Source organism: Solanum lycopersicum, chromosome 1 (assembly GCF_036512215.1).
Source record: "Solanum lycopersicum chromosome 1, SLM_r2.1".
Taxonomy (NCBI): Eukaryota; Viridiplantae; Streptophyta; class Magnoliopsida; order Solanales; family Solanaceae; genus Solanum; species Solanum lycopersicum.
Window position 1 is genome coordinate 75951900 of NC_090800.1, and position 19602 is coordinate 75971501.

A 19602-nucleotide genomic window follows, 5' to 3' on the forward strand; every position below is an offset into this window, starting at 1 on the left:
TCTTTTTATCTTAAGATGTACCAGAGATAAATGGTGACTAATCTTTAGAATTTTCGATCACAAATACTAAAAAGATTCTAGCAATTCATCAAAAATTGTGGTCAAAATTGTAATGATCACCATGACAAGTCTTGTGAGTGAAGTTTACTAATGATTTGAATGTTGTATTGTTAAGAGAAAGTGTTTGCCCAATATGAAATACAACATTCAGGTGGTCCACTAAAAATTTTGCTCCAACTTTTGGCTAAATGGTTAAATCTTAAATAGTGCCACCAAAAGATTCTATATGTGTAAATCGCCTTTCTAAAAACAATTTTTTTTCTCTCTCTTTTACTTATCCATTTTATTAAAATCCAAGTATGAGCTTCTTGTTGAAAAATATCATTAATTAGTAAAAGTGTATTATCTCTAATAATTAAGTCTTTAGATGAGAGCTCATACACTTCAACATGATATCAGAGCATATAAAGATCCTGAGATCGAATTTCATCGCTATTAAAAAAAATTCCACGTGTCTGCATGTGTGGTGGGGGGAGGTTATAATGAGTTCTTGTAAAGCACTCCAAGTGTGTGTTGAAATATGGCTCCAAGAGGTGAGGTCAATTCATCATGTTTTGTCATTAAAATGGAAAGAGGATGAGGCTGCAAATTGGAGAGTAGCAAGTGACTGCTGACAAGTATGATCTCTACTTTTGCCTTGTTTTTTTTCCAAAAGGAATGGGGCCTCACCATAATATTGACAAAACAAAATCTTCAATAAGATCTTTAAGTACTCACTCACTATACTTACGATCAATATTTTACGATTAGTGTTCATCTCAACTTACGTGTATTTCAATTATTTCAATCATCCTATGTTTTAATAGGAAAAGTATGACGAATAGTCTCACCAATATGACAAATTACTGTAGAAATAATATCAGCTAGCTACTTTTAGGACGACCTGCATTTAGACTTTAGCCAATTATTTAATGAAGTTAAACCCAAATTGCGGATCGTTCCTTCTCATTTTCCTTCTTCAAACCAGTGAGTCTGAAATTTTAAATTGTTAAGACTTTAAATCTACAATTTGAATGTGAACTATTAGAATCGAATATAACTCATGTCGTCTTCATATTCTAATTTGAAATTTTAAACTCTAAAGTTTTCGTTCAACTTTAAAATTGTCTAAATTTCAACTACTCCTTAATTAAATGTCATAAAACGACGGTTTGTGCCCATCTCCCTAAATCACATATATTTAATTTATAAGATTCCAATTTTAGAATGATTAACCAAATGGATATGATAACAAATGAAATAATCCATTCAACTTAACAAAACTCTGTACCATATTGTGTATGTGTCCGTGTAGTGTTACTTTTAAGTCCAATCAACTTTTGTCATGCCTCTAAACGGATTATTCTCTCCGTCTCTAATTATTTTTTTTTAAAATTGATATATATTTATTAAAAAATAATAAATGACATAGTAAATTTATAATTTTACATATTAATTTTAAAGTTGATTAATTAAAAATTTAAAATTTTCAAGAATATCTATTTTTTTCCAAAGTAATTAATTAAGAGTATAACATGTAAAGAAAATTATTTTTTCTTGATTTGTTAAAATGAACAAGTAAAAATAGAAAATTGAACAAGTAATTAGGGACAGGAAGAGTATTAAATTTACTCTCTTTTTTCTCGTATTTAATATCTATATTGAAACTTGATTAATTTAAATTTACATATATACTAAAATACGATTAATCAAATTTCACGTAGCATATTCAGGAGAAAACATTTCATATGAAAGATTTTTCTTCATATTCAGAATACGATAATCAATGTCTTTATTAGTTTTATGAAAAGCGCAATTTATTAGTGGAAAAAAAAAAAAGATTCCAACGGATTTACAATGTGTCGATGTCGGTAAGATTCTTTGTCGTGTAATTAGAGCACAACTAACATTACCTTGTCGACAAAAAATAAAAATAAAAATCCAACTTAATTCATTTGTTTGACCTAAATTAAAGTGAATATCAACATTGAGAACCTCAAAAAATTGTTAAAAGAACACCAGAAAATGGACTTATTTTCTTTAAGTTACTTCCCTTGAATTTTCTTCACTTTATACTATTTATGATCTTGTTGGTGTATAGGCCTAATATTTATTTATAAATTTTTTAAAATAGTTTAAAATTTTAATATTTTAGAAAAAGTTATATATATTTGTGTCATTGTAATTTATTAACTGTAAAGTGAATACTTGATAAATAAAATTAATATTGATTAATTTGAAATTGTGTTAGGATAATTTTTGTTCTACAATAAATTATATATATTTGTGTGGTTGTAATAATCTCACTTCGAAAATTCAAGACGTGTCTTAAAGCCTAACATAAGTTTCATGAGGTCTAGACACTGTTGTAAGAGTCATTTAATGAAAATAGGTCATTTAAGAAGTTTAGAAACCAAAACGTTCATAACGTTTGGAAAACTAGCTCATGGAGGTACTAACGTGCCTTGGCCTTTTGACTAGCTTTTAGGGTCGAAAATAATGAAGACAAATCCATTTCACCCCTTATATAAAATAAACAAAGATTTTTTTTTCATAAAGAGAGTTAATGTTGAAACAGATGTATCAACGTATCTGCTACGCCTCAACCCCCTCTTATTATATAAGAGAGAGTGAAGGCCGAAACAGACACATCAATTGAGACGTGCCTACTTCACCTCAACTTCCTCTAATATAAAAAGTAATTTTCAAAATAGAGTATTGAGGCTAAAGTAAATATGTTGACGTGTCTGCTTCACCTAAACTCTCTTTTATATAATAAAAGGATAAAGTAAATACGTCGATGTGTCTGCTTCACCTCAACTCTCTCTTATATAATAAGACAAAAAAAAAAGATTAATTAATGCTGTAGCAGACACGTCGACATGAATTACCTCGATTCCCCCTTATCGTATATAAGAGAAAATGCAATTGGGGAAGGCACTAGATTCCAACTTTTTCAGAAAGTTTGACAAAGAAAAATGGAAGATGCAATCCATGGAAATAATGTTCAATCCACCCACCCAAAAAAATCCATGCCTTAAAGAGGAAATAAATTAGAACTATAAAATATTTAGAAGGGCGGTGGTGAGTTATATTGACAGAATATTTACGATGACTTTGTACAAAGAGAGTTTGATTTGTCAATTTTAACACCTTAGATCCATATTCTCCACCACAATATGATATAAGGCACTAACTTTTCTTTACTACAAGTCTCAGAATTAATGAGTCCACTTCATTTTCTTTTCCACATTGTGGTGGAGCATGAAATCATGTAAACAACGACAATAATAAACTATGCTCAGATTCCAAATAAATTAAACACTATTACAAATTTTATTTAAAATGTTTGAGATATAGTATTTTAATTAAATCAATAAGAAAAAATAAATAATAATATTTTAACAAAAAAAAAAGTCAAGAAGCTTTCTAATATTTTCATGAGAATTTATTTTTTATCATGCTTTTTCTTAGTGAATTGATTCGATGAAAATGAGTGAAAAAATTGTATTTTATAATATAAAATTTTCACCGATTTGTGATAGAAAAAACCTTTGTTTCTGATAATGTAAGATCAACTAAATGAATCATCCTTTCTTTCATTTAAACTCATGATATCATATCATTTTATATATATATATATATATATAAATATAATATATATATATATATATATATATTTATTTATTTAGTTATTTTTAAGTGGTAGTGATCACCTATGTAATTTAACTAAGTCTTGATTAAATCAGATATTCGAAAATCTTTTTGAAATCACTTTCTTTCATGGAATAGTTTTAAATTTATACTATATCCCCTTTTAACTTCTTCCTTCTTTTTTTTTTAAATAAAAAATGAAAATAAGGAAAGAAAAAATAAAGATAATGAAAATTGAACGATCACCAATAAGATGCTATAGAAATTCCTCATCCTCTTTTAACTTCAAATTATGTAAACGAATTCTTACTTATAAAAAGAAGAAGAAGAAGAAGATACAAATTAAAAGTGTGGATAAGAATAAAAATTAATCAAAAAGGAAAGGAATTAGCTAGTCTATACAAGCACAAAGTTATTTAGAGAACTTGTTTTCTAAAAAAATAATTCCATGACAGTCTTGGTCAAAACTCAATAAAGCAACCTCCTAGAAAAAGAAACAATAAAGCAAACCCAAACTAAATCTAAAAGATTTTTGTTACTATGCCAAAAGCTTAGGCTCGTTACTATTAGCACAAATAAACAAGTAATATTTTTGGATTTTTCCTCTTGCAAACTAAACGCACACCTATAACATGGTACACCTATATTGGAGTGAATGTTGAGTATGTTTTTAATGGTGATAAATAAACTATGCTTGTTTTAAGATGCGTTTTAATTATGCATGATCGGTAAAATAACAAGGAAGATAGTAAAAAGAATTAGCAATAATATAAGTTATTGCTAAATTACCATGAAGTAATTCATGTGACTGATGTGGAAGTAAGGATTGAGACGCAAACCAGGAACGTTTTAAGTTTCTGGGATCAATAGTTCAAGGAAATGGGGTGATTGATAATGATGATACATAGCGATAATATATATGGGGATCTCGAGATGGATGCATAGAGATAAGATCATGAAGGCAACTATCTGAGATAAGGTGGATGTGACCTCCGTGGTGGACAAGATGTGGGAGGCGCAACAAAGATGGTTCAGACACGGAAGAAAAGACACCCAAATGCCCTAATGGAGAGGTGTGAGAAATTATCTATAGTGGTAAAAGAAGAGATTGGCTGAAGAAGTTTCCGCAAGTGGTGATTAGACAGGACATGGATGGAAAATATGGAAAGTCGAGAACTATGATAGAAAGTTAATAGGTCAAGCTTTAGCTAGTTCCTTTTCCAAAATTGCTATTATTACTCCCCTACTATCCTATTTTTCAATTTTAGTATCATGTTTTGTTTCCTTTGCATTAGTTATCATATTATTTTGTGTTTCTATTGTTCTCTTCTTCATTGTTTTCACATGACTTTTTTTTGTTATTACATTTACTTTCCATACTTATTTTTTTTATATATGTTATACTTGAGTCTAGGAGTCTATCAAAAGTAATTTCTCTATGTCTGAGGTAGGGGTAAAATTTACTTGTTCTCTATTCTCCGCATATCCTACTTTGTGGGACTACACTGCGTATGTTATGAGGTTGTTTTATTTGAGCCAAGGATCTATTGAAAATATTCATTGTATCTTTACGATAAAATGCATACTTATGAGATTAGTGTATATGTGAATCCTTTATGTCCATTCTACTCCGTCATCAATATATAAATGAATCATTGCAATTTGGCTATGCAACATCCTGCTTTCTAAAAACAAAAAAAGATTTAAAAAAACCCTACATGGCTACACGATGTCAATGATCCTTGGTTTAGAGACAATGATAACAAGTATCCATCATAACTCGTGGCACATAAAAACATTAGAAAAATAAAGAGAGATGAGTTTGAATACTAGTAGAAGTAGTGGTGTTCTTTAATTATAAGATTTACAAGAGTACTAAGTGCACAATGAATTGGTCAAAGCACTTTAGGCAACCACTAATACATTTTTTTTATGGCTAAGCTAAGTGTGATTGTAATCATGATGATAATGAAACCATAATATAGGAGCCTGGGTAATTATGTATTTCAAAGAATACCACACTTTTTGAGTTCATTTGCAATTTTTAAAACCAAAAATGAGGAGAGGTATATGTTTTGAAACACTTAAAAATTGGATAAAAGTTTGATATCATCTACTTTATGGTATGACCACGAGTCCTTTTTACTTTTTGGTGACCACCAAACCAGCATGACCTAAGTCCTAACCTTTGCTACGTGGAACTCTATTATATTTTACTTTTTATTAAAGTAATGATCATGTTGATTGTGAAACATAGGTAAGTTCAAAAATATGGTTTCTCAATCACTAAGTAGATTAAAATTATTGGAGACTAATAGGATTAAATCTCATCAGATGATTATGATAAAATTATCTGATACATGTGCTTGTGGAAGATAACAGATATAATAAAATAGTCAACATGCATACAAGTTGATCCGAACACTGAAACAAGCCATAGGCATGACTAAGTGGATGGGGGACCGTGAGGCAAATCAGTGTTGAGCACCCCACCATAGGTGCAAATAATAGTAAGTGGATGGTGATGCAATGGAAAACGTAGTGCTCAAAAAATGCAAGATTAAGGAAACTCGTTGACATTGCTACGAAGTTTTATTAGTTTTCAAATGGGAAAATAAAAAGGAGGGGAAAACATTATCAATAAATTGGTGACAATGATAGTGCTATTCCCACCCAAGAAAGCACAAGTCAGAGCTTTTAAAACATTTTTTACCCCACAAAAAGAAAAAAAAAAGTGAGGGTGACTTATCCCAATACTTTCTTTTTAATAAAAGGATGTTGGTCGAATATATTTTCCCAAATGCATGAACCACAATGTCAAAATTCTTAGCAACACAATCCATTCAAAGTTGAAAAATTCTATTGAACAAAATTAAACTATTAGAGGATATTGGAACCAGTGTAACATTTTCAACTAAGAAAAGTTTAAATATGTAAAAGTAGATTTGTTTCAGATTTTTTATTAGACCAAAATAGCAATGGTGAAGTTCATCGATTATCATCATTACCGAGTTTCACACCCTAACTATCAGTTTTTCCCTTTTTTTTTTACATGAACAATGGTGATTTCCTATTGGTCTTTTCCCTAGAACTGTTCTGAATTAGCACATTATCATCTCAGGGCTGAATCTTGGGCCAACACAAATAGGGACACTTCTATAAGGGGATTTCCCTTATTTGAGCTGACAACTCTTTTCTAATTTTGTCCAAGCCCAGTCCTACAAAAAAATTAGGGTCCAATTAGCTGGCAGAAATGCCAAAATTGAGCCACTAAAAATCGGGTAGGAATATCATTTCCTTTTTTAATGTGATAACTAATAACTAAATGACATTAACATACAACATGCATGATGGGAAAGAGAAAGGCTTTATAGCCGAGGGTCGATTAGAAACCTCTCCACCTCTCTACCTCACACAAGGTAGGGATAAGATCTGTATATAGCTCACGTTCCCCAAACATCACTCATAAGATCACACTTAAGTATGTTGTTGAAGTTGAGTTGTATCTGAACCAACTTGCGCACACCTCGACATCAGGGAAAAGCACGACATAATTAATTAGTTATGCGAATACTGAAATGCCACAAGCTTTGTCCGTTTCTCTTTGACCTTAGATAGACAGACGCATGGCCAGCAAATTTTGGTGTTTTGGTGTTAGTTATATACTAGAATAGGCCCAATACCACTTCCCAAGTTGGTGCACCTGTATTACCTTCAAAATCTCTATTCCTAATACTTACTCAACACTTCGAAGTAATAGATGTAAGTTCTTCAAAATCTCTTACATAATTAAGTCTGGCTTCATAAACTTTTGAAGAACCTTTCAGGTAAAGTAGGAAGTTTGTAATGGATCAGAAGTATCATGATTATGAGGTGATGAATTTATGATAGAGTTCACAGAATTCATCAAGATGGTCCATACATACAGGCTACAGCCTACCAAGAGCTCGAAGAAACACAACTAAATCAATGATTCAATATCAATATTGAAAAACTGCAATTTCTTCAATGTTGCAGCTAAGATTGTGGAATGATCTCTTTGTATAATGCATTGCTCCCTCCCCTTATATGGAAGTCTTTTCCATTGGCAATGTCCCAAAAGGTTTGGCACCTAATATCATTTTACAAATAATTTCAAGAGTTCTAAAACTCAGAGCTATTAAACCAATCGGCTTAGTGTTTTATCTGAAATTTTGCTTTTTCAAACGAAATTCCATTATCATTTAAACATTTTATTCAACTACTACTTGTATAATTATACAAACCAAACTATTTATAATCCTTCCCTAGTCAAATATAGTGTAATAAAAAAATGGGAAAGAGGGAGTACAAGTCATTTTGGAAGTTCAATTATTCAATTCTCCCCAGGCAACTAAGTGGAAAAGCACATTTTGTTTACAATCCCTTTGGGAAAGCACAAATATTATTATCAGTTTTACAAGTCATGCAGACAAGAAGTTCTCTGGTAAGAGAATAGAAATATTTAGAGCACACACTATCTCAGAACAGTGAAAGAGAGCCAACTTTTACATGTAAGAAAATTATACTAAACATAAATTCTACTTGCTGGGGGAAAGTTTCTCAGATAAACCTACTTCTCTTGAAAGAAGCATAATCACTTTCAGACTACAAGACAAACACTTCTGCTTCACAACAGTAAACGAGTATTTGTAGGGCAAATTCACAGAGACACAAAGGATTCTTTTAACTAAAAAGCATGCTATTCTCTCAATCTTTCTTTTCTATTTTGATGTGTTATCCACTTCGGGAACCCGGATTCGTACTGGGAAGTCTCGTTTGGGTTGGGGAAGGGGGGGAGGGGAGGGGGGTAGTGCTCCTTACCAAACACACCCTAATCCTACACCTCAAACTCGAGATCGTTGGTTAAGGATAGCGGAGTACTTACCACTTCACAACAACCTTTGGTAATAATCATGCTATTTACATAGAGTAGCGAGAGAATCTAGCAATTTAAACATGCAAATAAAAACTAACTGGTGTATGTTCTTTCAATGAATTTCTTCCTTAAACATACCTTCAAAACAAAAATCCAATTGTTGCATCTAAAAGATATCCTTTAGGCTAGTAAACTGCTGGAAATAAATTCGACATTTACTCTCAAAAGTGAAGATCCTTGAATAAGAACAACTTGAGCTTGGATATCTTCTATTACTAATCACCAACTAAAACTTTGTAATCCCTTCTTAAATTTAAGAGCACAATAAATTCTCAACGTCAATGCTAAAATGTAACATTCCTCCCAAACAAGTCATTTTTTCCCTAGAGTTAAGTTAGATCTTGTTGAGCTTCTTTCATGTGTGACCCTTGGAAGAACAAATCAAATTAGCATGAGATATACTTCGTGTCAAAAGGATGATGATCTGTAACTAGAAGGTTACCTTTATGTACAAGCTTGTTCAATTAACACAAAGACAGGAATTAACAAACTAGAGATTTTTCCTTTTTTCTCTATTTTTTACGGAAAAGGAAAAGAACAAACGAGAGATCTAGTAAGTGGGATCAAAGTATTTAAGTAGGATCAAGAGAAATATACAGACAATTGATTGTTTGATATTCTGATATGGACTGAAATTAGTACAAGGTGTAGCAACAATTGCAGAAACTTCAAAAGTTTGAAAGTCTTCACAACTACAACACGTTTATTCAAGGATCTACATTAACCACTAGAGACAGTCTTAACACATGAAAGTAACATTTTAAAATGCTTTACAAAACCTTACGAAGAACAATCCTCCTTGCTGCCGCGATTCCAACGTCAAGCACTCCTGAATCGGACTCATCGTGGAACCAGCTGACTGAATTCTGAGCTGCCTGAACAATTTGTGAAAATCCTACACCAAAACAATATTATATAACAATATATTAGACCTCAAAATTACAATGTTGTGATCGCTCATTTAATCATGCTTAGCTAAAAGCATGAATTTTAACACTTAAAACAGAAAATTAAAAGAAAAACAAGGCATGCATTGCATCAACAGAGACACAACTGATGGGAAGAACATTCAGAAAGTCCTACAAAGAAAACAGAATCGACAGATACAATGTAGAAACTCTAATTCAAAGAAGAGGCAAATGCACATCAGTGTACAATGCAGCTACAAGGAAAACAAAATCAAAAGATACAACGTAAAACTCCAATTTGAAGCAGAGGAAAATGAGCATCAGTATACGAGCAACTACAAGGAAAAGAAAATTGAGAGATCAAACGGAAAAACTAGAATTCATTGGAAGCAAATTATATGTGGCCTACACACACAATTATATGATACAAGGTAGAAACTCCAATTTGAAGCAGAGGCACATGAGCATCAGTGTACGAGCAGCTAAAAGGAAAAGAAAACCGAGAGATCAAACTTAAAAACTAGACTTCATAGGAAGCAATTATATAAGGTCTACACACACAATTATACTATACAACGTAGAAACACCAATTTGAAGCAGAGGACAATGAGCATCAGTGTACGAGCAGCTACAAGGAAAACAAAACCGAGTGATCAAACTAAAAAACTAGAATTCATAGGAAGCACTTATATGTGGCCTACACACACAATTATATGATATCACGTAGAAACTCCAATTTGAAGCAGTGGAAAATGAGCATCAGTGTACGAGCAGCTACAAGGAAAACAAGACCTAGTGATCATACTAAAAAACTAAACTCATAGGAAGCAATTATACGTGGCCTACACACACAATTATATGATACAACATAGAAACTCCAATTTGAAGCAGAGACAAATGAGCATCCGTGTCGGAGCAGCTACAAGGAAAACAAAACCGAGAGATCAAACTAAAAAAGTTGAACTCATAGGAAACAATTATACATGACCTACACACAATTATATGATATTCGAAATAGAGGCAAGTGAGCATCAGCGGCTGCATCTCCAATTCATGAATATAGAAAGTACTCTTACAAGAACTAACAAGCCTTTATAAATCCTAGATCCATCTGTGATTCCAAGACAGAAATGTGAACAAATATCCAAACGAATTCTGTTTTCTATAAGTGGATTGAGTAACTAATGTTAACATAATAGAATCAGATTTTTCTTCTTTTTTTCAACGATTAGAGTATCAGATTGAACAAGTGATTGTAGTGAAAGAGAAAGTTGAGATGAGATACCTCCGGAGACTGTTTGTTTGTTGTGGCGGATATCGTGAACGGTGGCGGAGATTTTCCAGTAGAGAGGCCGGCCGACGTAGTAAAGTAAGAGTACTACTAAAATCGCTATAACTACTCTGAATGTCATCTTCCCCATTTTTTGGTTTCTCTCACACACAGAAATCACCTGTTTTTGGTATCAAAATTGTAGTCATGCCCATGACACAACACACTGGAACCACCTATATGATTTACGAACGTCGTCGTTTTCTCACGCTGGCGTTTTGGCCATAGATTTTGTCAAAGTAATATTTTTGTCACAAAATTTCATAATTTGATGCTAAATATTTTTAAACTAGTTAACATATCAGCGTTTCTGGCAGACTCATTAGATTTATGAATATTTTTTTTATTTAAATATTTTGAGTCAAATATTATTATTATTAAACCCACTAACTTATATTTTTCAACTTGTTGTTCACTATCTATGCTTTTAGTATTTTAAATATAGTTGATTTCGTATAATCTACTTGTTATGTTATCTTTAGAAACACGTAAAGAAAGAAAAATAATTTCGTGAAATCTTTTTTTTTGTTTAGCGGTTGTAGTAAATTCTCTAGAGTGGAAATATACAACTACTTGCAAGTCATGCTTATCATATTATTTTATCTAAAATAATTACATCTTTTAGAATCTATTGCTTGTAAAATAATAAAAGGTTGACTTTTATTTTGGTGAAAATCATATTCGGTATATTGAGAAATCATGTCAACACTACATAAGCAATTCAATAGGAGTATCAAATTTGCATTATTCAACTAACAATATACTCAACTTAATTTTTTTTTAATTTAACATGAATCTAATATGAAAAACAAACATTCAATATTTAAAAAAATAGCAACACAAAGGGAAAGTAACTTAAAATATTTTTTTAAAATTGTTATTCTGAAATTATAATCAGAAGAAGGTATTAAAAAAAAGGAAAAGAAAGTGAAAAATTAATTTATTAGGATTGAAAATTAGAAAGATGTGAGTTATGAATGATTATTATTTACTCCTAATAAAGTAGTATGTGAAAAGTTTTTATTGTAAATGTTCCTGTATTAATAAAAAATATTTTTAATTAATTGAGTAAATTACTTTTACAAAAAATCAATTAATTTAAATAAGAAAAAAAGTCAAAAAAGAGAAGATAAATGTCACCTCACTTTTTTTTTATGTATCTCATTTTCAATAATTAAGTGAAGTTAAATAAATTACACTTTTTAGTTTTAATATAATTAATGTGACTAAGGGGAAATCTTTTCTTCATTCTTTTCATTAAATAATTTGTTTATTCATTAAATTTTTTAAAAGTACTAAAAATGTTTAATTCATTTTTTGTTTAGTCTATGACTATTTTTTAATATGATAAACTACATCATGTGTTTTTTAGGGCATCAATATGCAATAGCTATAAGAAATGTATCATGTGCAATATTATATTTTTCACATGAGAGGTTTTGAAGTCATGAATATTATTAATTTACAATTAAAAATAAAAGCTACATATATAAAGAAAATGTCAATTATGTAGAATTATACTATTAAGTAATTATTTGAAGAGAAAATTTTGAAAATATATTTTACAATATCACACTGGTGAAGAAAAATAAAAAACATGCTAAATAATTTAAAGAAAAGATAAATGTGATCGGAGATGATAGAAATGTACCACATCATCTTATTTATTTCTAACATTCTATCTTTATATGTAAATAGATATATTAGTTGTAAGTAAATAATAAATAGAAAATAACTTAATTTTTTTTTTCAAATTGTTATTCTAAAATTATAATCAGAAGAAGGTCAAAAAAAAGGAAAAGAAAGTGGAAAATTAATCTATTAGGATTGGAAATTAGAAAGATGTGAGTTATGGATGATTATTATTTATTTCTATTAAAGAAGTATGTAAAAAGTTTTTGTCGTAGATGTTCCTGTATTAATAAAAATTATTTTTAACTAACTCAGTAAACTACTTTTACAAAAAATCAATTAATTTAAACAAGAAAAAAAGGTCAAAAAAGAAAAGATAAATATCACATCACTTTTTTTTTTATGTATCTCATTTTCAATAATTAAGAGAAATTAAATAAATTACATTTTTTAGTTTAAATATAATTAATGTGACTAAGGAAAATTTTTTTCTTCATTCTTTTCATTAAATAATTTATTTATTCATTAAAAAATTTTAAAGTACTAAAAAATAATTAATTTATTTTTTATTTAGTCTATGACTATTTTTTAATATGATAAACTATATCATATATATTTAATGGCATCAATATGCAGTAGCTATAAGAAATGTATCATGTGCAATATTATATTTTTCAACTGTGACAAAAATTAAAATATTAATTAGAACATGACGAAAAATTACATAAAAATAAAACTATATAACTTTTCATCTTCATTCATTCACATAATAATAATAATAATAATAATAATAATAATAATAATAATAATAAAAGAAAAAGAAAAAGAGCAAAGAGTTTCTAATGTGTTGATTAGTAGAGTTTCATAATTTAATTTTGGTTGAATAACATGAAATTATATATCTAATAAAAAAAATATAATCAAAACAATACATGAATGAATTAATCTTCAAAATATTTGGAAATCATTCAAACTTTTTTACTAATATGACCATCTTCTTGATGAAATCTTGAAATAGTTATGATTCCTTCTTCATTTTCATAAACTTGTACCAAACTAATGCAAACATCAATTTGATGAATCTTGAAGAATATATCTATGATCTTTATCAATATGAAGATCATATGGTGAACTTATTAAGTACATGATTGATGAAAAAGATGAAGAAGAAAAAAATATAAGAGAGGAAAAAACTATACTAATAAAAAGAAAGAATGAGAAAATGAAAATGATCATTGGACATAGATAGTTGTTATTTATAGTTTGTGTAAACCATAAGAATAATTAAAAATAAGTTGAAGAGACATATTATTTAAGTAACAAATGTAAATAGATGGAGGTTTTGTTATAACTTATTAGGTATATTTAGAATAATAAATATGAATGAATTTTTTAATTAATAAACAAATTATTTAATAAAGAGAAATGAAAAAAAAGGAGGAAAAAAAGAAATTGAATGATCCTCCTTTATATATATATATATATATATATTTTTTATTTTTTTATTTTTTACTAACAAGGTGTTTGATCAGAAATTCTAAATATAGAATTTTTTTTGTGAAATTTCTAAGTGTGTTTGACGTTATATATTTTGCAATTAATATACATAATTGAATGTATTTAAATAAGTTAGAGAAAAATAAAAGTAAAAGAAAATAACGATGGAATAAACTTTTCACTGAATCCACGTGGCAAACAAACATTTGCTACTATGGTAGTACTTGGATCGCTATTAAAGCAATCAGCTCTTCTCCAATCTCCACCGTTAAAATCAACGGCGCCAAAAGGATTTCAAACACTTCTCCAAAATTTCCAATTTCCCGCCCTCTATCTCTCAGTATAAATATCTCTATTACTCATTTTACATATCCATCATTAGAGAACTCTACTTTCTGTCTGTGTTTTTATCAATTTCAAATGGCCCGTACTAAGCAAACAGCTCGCAAATCCACAGGTGGAAAGGCACCAAGGAAGCAGCTAGCTACCAAGGCTGCAAGAAAGTCAGCTCCGGCAACGGGAGGAGTGAAGAAGCCTCACCGTTTCCGTCCAGGAACTGTGGCTTTGAGGGAAATCAGGAAGTATCAGAAGTCCACGGAGTTGTTGATTAGGAAGCTTCCATTTCAAAGATTGGTGAGGGAAATTGCTCAGGATTTCAAGACAGATCTGAGGTTTCAGAGTAGTGCTGTTGCTGCTCTACAAGAGGCTGCTGAGGCTTACCTTGTTGGTCTCTTTGAAGATACTAATCTTTGTGCAATTCATGCCAAGAGGGTTACAATTATGCCTAAGGATATTCAGCTTGCTAGGAGGATTCGTGGAGAAAGGGCTTAAGATCTTTTTATTTTTTTTTAGGGTTTAAAGCCATTTTTATTCAATAGTTTTGCTTAGATCTCTTGTTGGAAGTTGGAATGCTAGGCTGATTATTGTACATCTAGTAGATGTTTTCAGTTCTAGTATGTGTAAACTGGTGGTTTACTAGAATTTAGGAATCTGAGTAATGAAATTTGTACTTGTTTTGTTCTATCAAAGATCTTATTATTACATCTGTTTGTTATTTGCGATTTATTGAAGATTGAATCATAGCTTGTTGAATTTGTTGGTGTAGCTATGGTGCTGAAATTTGTTTTGCTTTTTGTTTATTGAGAAACTATCATTTGCTCTCAGCCCATCCGTAGTAGTTTTAATGCTGTGTTGACATCCTCTAGTCGCCTTAATACTCCAGTGACCACTTCTACTCGGATTTTCATCACATTTGGATAAAGCAATCTCTATAGAAGGTGCCCAAGGATCACTCTGCAAGATCTTGCAAACGGAATCCACTGTTTGCCTTACACCGTCCAATTTGTTTGAAAAGGCCTCACTCCACCCATGTGTGTTATCTACTCCATTCTGCACATTCTCTAATTGGCTCGAAAATTCCGGGTTTCTCTCTGGAATGAAGGTGCTGACAGGTCTATCAAAGTTGGAATATCCATTATTTGAAACTGAGAACCTCTTGCAATTAGCAAATACAGCGGTGCGTTTCAAGTCATACTGAGATCGCAATCCTAAAGCAGAACATAAAAAGAGTAAGCAACTAAGATACACCTGATTCAAAAAAGAGCTTAAGCAACTAAGATACAGTGCTGCAATGAGACTGCAAGGAATAAAATACTCCTGGCTGCCAGAAAGATAAGTACCTCTATTGGAACAGCATTTAGACCGATTGCCCACCCCTCACCCCCTTCCTTCACTATATAGGTTGTTTCTTCTTTTCCCAAGTTCTTTGAGTAAATTTGAACGGAAGTATCTTTAAAGCCTAATTAATAACCATTTTGTAGGTACTTAAACAGTAACAACAACAATAACAATTACACTCAATCCTTAACTAGTTGAGGTTGGCTATATAAATCACCAATAACCATTCTGCTCAATTGGACCTGCTTCATTCTAATATTCAGTAGTTCGTCTTTGCTAGGTTTTTCAGGATGGAAGTTTTAGAAAGATCAGCAGGACCACAGGAATAAGCGCTGCTCCTACTGCTATGTACTAAAAACTGCGTAAGATAGATCAATCCCAACTATTGCATCATGTAGGTGTTTGAAGTCTTGACCTACAGTAGAAAGGAAAAAATCATCTCAACCTGAAACAAAGAAACAAAATAGGAGACAGAATACTAGGTACCAGACAATAAATACAGCTGCAACACGCCCAGTGTAATTCCACTTAGTGGGGTCTAGGGATGCTAGGATGTTTACCGATAGATCCTCAGCTTCAAACAAATAGGCTGCAGAATATATTTTCTCAACATAATTATTCTACAACAGTCCTTCAGAAATATTTCAAAACAGACAACAACTGAAGTTCTAGCTTTGACACAAAAAAACCAAATTTTTATGTTCTTGCTTTCAAAGATATGAAACTTTCCTAGCTCAAATGGAGAATACAACTCAAAACAAGGAAACACAAGAACTGGGTGGCAACTAAATTTGAAATTATTTATTAAATAAGTTAAGGGTAATAAGACGTTAGTATAGTATAAATGTGGCTTTGGAATTTCGGGCATAGATTGAGGATAATACTATTGTCTTCCCATAGTTCATATAAAGAAATAGGCGCTTAGCACATAAATCCTGTTTGAGCCGTCGAGGTCACCAATAAGTTAAAACAATCATTAAACTTCAACAACACCAACAAACAGGGCCAACATGACGAATAATATAACTATTCAATCAAATACACTAATTATGTTTAGAATTCAGAACTATTTTTGCAGTAAAAAAAGGATAAAGAAATATATTCAGTTCTGCAAATTTGTTACAAAAAACATTGACAACTCAAAGGAAAGTTTACTGAGGAGAGTTTTAAAGCTACTATTTTATATATATGTCTGTTAAATCTAAAAACCAGCACTACATGGAGCTGCCTACAATCCAAAAAAAAGTATTTTGTGTATTGACTGAAACAATCGCGACTGATGTAGTTCAACATCACCCTTTATTCTCAGAGCATTGATCACTCAAATCTAGCTAAGCTTGTCAAAATCTAATTGTATAATCGAAGATCCAGAAGAAGTCTCATGTAGACATGTAGACATGAGGCTTTTGGAAACAACATGTTAATATTATAATGTCAACTACTGTAACGACAACAAGAACAACGACATCAACCAACTATTACGAAGTAACTTAAACTTTGACCAATGCAAAACATAAATTTTCATCCTTTCGGAATGCCCACAATTGCATCTTCATACCGCTTTTCAAACCGTTCCTTTTTCTCACATCATTCCAGTATTTTACTAAAACATAACTTGAACTTGTCTTTCCATTATTTTTGTTCATAGTCCATTTTCTCAGATTGATTTGACTTACTTGACGCGAAGGCTCAATCAACGACACATTCATCTCAGACATTTTAGCTCCATTGCGCGTATTCAAAAGTTGTTCTTCTCCAGTATTTAGAAACTTATTACTCATCTGGTTTTGTGGGATTGAAAGCCTTCCTTCTGCTGAATTAACATCCGTATCGAATAGTATTTTTTCAATAACCAATTTAGCTGATTCAACTGTACCCCCTATGAATGTAATCTGATTCTTGAATTCAATATTCAATTGAACAGCTTCAGTTCTATCATTAATTTTCCTCCTCTTTCTCACTCTGTTTTTTCCTTCATCATCAACCGTTATTATTCTCTCTTCTTTGGAATCATTTTCCATAGCTTTGTTGATCATCGGTTCACACGTAAACTTTCTTGGCTGCCTGTTTGGCTTTGATAGTTTCCTCTTTGGGACGAAGCAATCAAGAACTGGATGTTTTTGTTCACGAACTTGTTGGTATGATGATAAGATGGACTGTATATTCCGAACATTCCTTTCTTCTTTCTTATAACGAAATTCTTTATCTTGCTCCGCGATTAAGTTATCTTCTTCACTATATTTAGATTTCAAGCAAGAAACTTCAGATACAAAAAGAATATAATCAATAGGATGCATATTGCTTTTGAATGTTATACCCGAAAAATCGTCTAAACTCAGCTGCGTGAAAATCATATTGTGTGTTTGAGAGTGAGAAAGAAAGAAAATATTTATGTATAAATAATATAATTTTCCGATACCTCCGCCTCGAGTGGAAAATATTTTTAGTGTCCTACTAAAGAAAGAAAAGAGGACGAGAGTTTTATTTATACAATAATAACCCCAATAGAGTTTAGAATAAGGAAGAAACCAATTTGCTTTAGGATTATAGGAATCATTATATACTAACACTTTTAATTTCTTTAGTGTACAAATTTACCATAACTTGAACTCTTTTTAGAATAGGTGTCCTTATTATTTTTAATTAACATGTGATTTGAGTGTCTTTGTGATTGATTAAAGAAAAAAGAGGGCATGTGTTAATACATGTAATAAAAATCGTTCCAACTCGTCGTTTCCTTTTATATATATATGTAACCACATCAGTTTTAAGAATTTAAGTTTATTGAACGTGAGATATCTCTCTTTTAATGTCATCCAAATCCGAGACTTCCTTCTTAATTTGAGTAGTTCTGCAATGAGGGAAATCGTGTTTTGTGTAGGATTTTCAGATAGCACCATCTTCTTTAAAAAATTTGAAGGTTGGGTAAGGCCTCACTTAATAGAGGTCTAAATTTTAATCATTCAGATTCAGTTCATTAAGTATGTTTGGTTTTTAGGTCTGAATCAATTCATTAAATTTATTTGTTTATTTTTTAAAAAAAACTCAAGGTCTGAATCTAGATTCAGTTCATTTGTTTTATCATCATATATTATTATAAGAGAGGGAACCAAAAAAGTTAAAAGTTGAATTACCATTTAACTCTTATTATAAATTTAAATGTTATAAAGATATTTAACTATTTAATATAAATATTAAATCATAACATTTTCATCAAAATGTTAATGACTTTTGCACTTCTTTAGAATAATTCTTAATTAAAATATCTAATTTAATTTATTTTTTTGAAATTACTTAAAATATACTTTTTTTATTTAATATTTATTTCAAAATTCAATGAATTTTGATTATCAAAGTTGAATTATTTCTTTGCCTTTTACTTAGTAAAAATATTTAATAAATAAAAATACTTGATCTAATTAGTAGTACTACTTAATTGTTACACAATCTAATTAAATAGGAGTAAAATTTTAATTATCAAACAAATTACAACAGCCTATATTCACTGTCTTGGAATTGCTAGCTTTTTCATCTTCCTAAAATTGTTCTCTCTTCAATATTTTGATTTCGTTTCAACTTCCTGAAATTATGAAATAATAATGTGAAGTCCATGAATTCGTCAAGCCCTTAGTGTAGTTTATCTTTTACTATATAATTATATATGCACTTATCCCATTAAATTTAAATTTGTTACTTCTTTTAATTTTCATCCGTTAGAAAATTTTTCGTGTACTCTATTAAGTTTTATATAGACACACAACATTTTTAGAAAAAATATAGGATGCATTTCCAATTGATTTGCACAATAATTTAGATAAGTGTATTACTATTCAAATTATATCATACAATTGAAAGCTTGAGATTCTTATAGCAGATTGCAGATTTGAGGCAACAATGTCAAAGAACCA

General features: G+C 30.5%; 2 protein-coding genes across 2 annotated transcripts; one reads left to right on the forward strand and one right to left on the reverse strand.

Moving 5' to 3' along the window:
* Positions 1 to 9208: 9208 nt before the first annotated feature.
* Positions 9209 to 11198, reverse strand: LOC101245492 (uncharacterized). Its single transcript, XM_010324695.4, has 2 exons — positions 10844 to 11198; positions 9209 to 9545 (listed from the first exon to the last, which is right to left on the reverse strand). Exons 1-2 carry the CDS (start codon positions 10977 to 10979, stop codon positions 9421 to 9423), a joined length of 261 nt encoding a protein of 86 aa, XP_010322997.1. The 5' UTR covers positions 10980 to 11198; the 3' UTR covers positions 9209 to 9420.
* Positions 11199 to 14376: 3178 nt separating this feature from the next.
* Positions 14377 to 15058, forward strand: LOC101245793 (histone H3.2). Its single transcript, XM_004229440.5, has one exon. It carries the CDS (start codon positions 14438 to 14440, stop codon positions 14846 to 14848), a length of 411 nt encoding a protein of 136 aa, XP_004229488.1. The 5' UTR covers positions 14377 to 14437; the 3' UTR covers positions 14849 to 15058.
* The last annotated feature ends 4544 nt before the right edge of the window (positions 15059 to 19602 follow it).

Bases quoted from the DNA above. Each gene is read 5' to 3' on its own strand.
- LOC101245492 (XM_010324695.4), bottom strand. From the start codon at position 10,979: ATGGGGAAGATGACATTCAGAGTAGTTATAGCGATTTTAGTAGTACTC. The intron at 9,546-10,843 runs GTATCTCATCTC...GTTTTGGTGTAG, and splicing joins CAAACAAACAGTCTCCGGAG to GATTTTCACAAATTGTTCAG.
- LOC101245793 (XM_004229440.5), top strand. From the start codon at position 14,438: ATGGCCCGTACTAAGCAAACAGCTCGCAAATCCACAGGTGGAAAGGCA.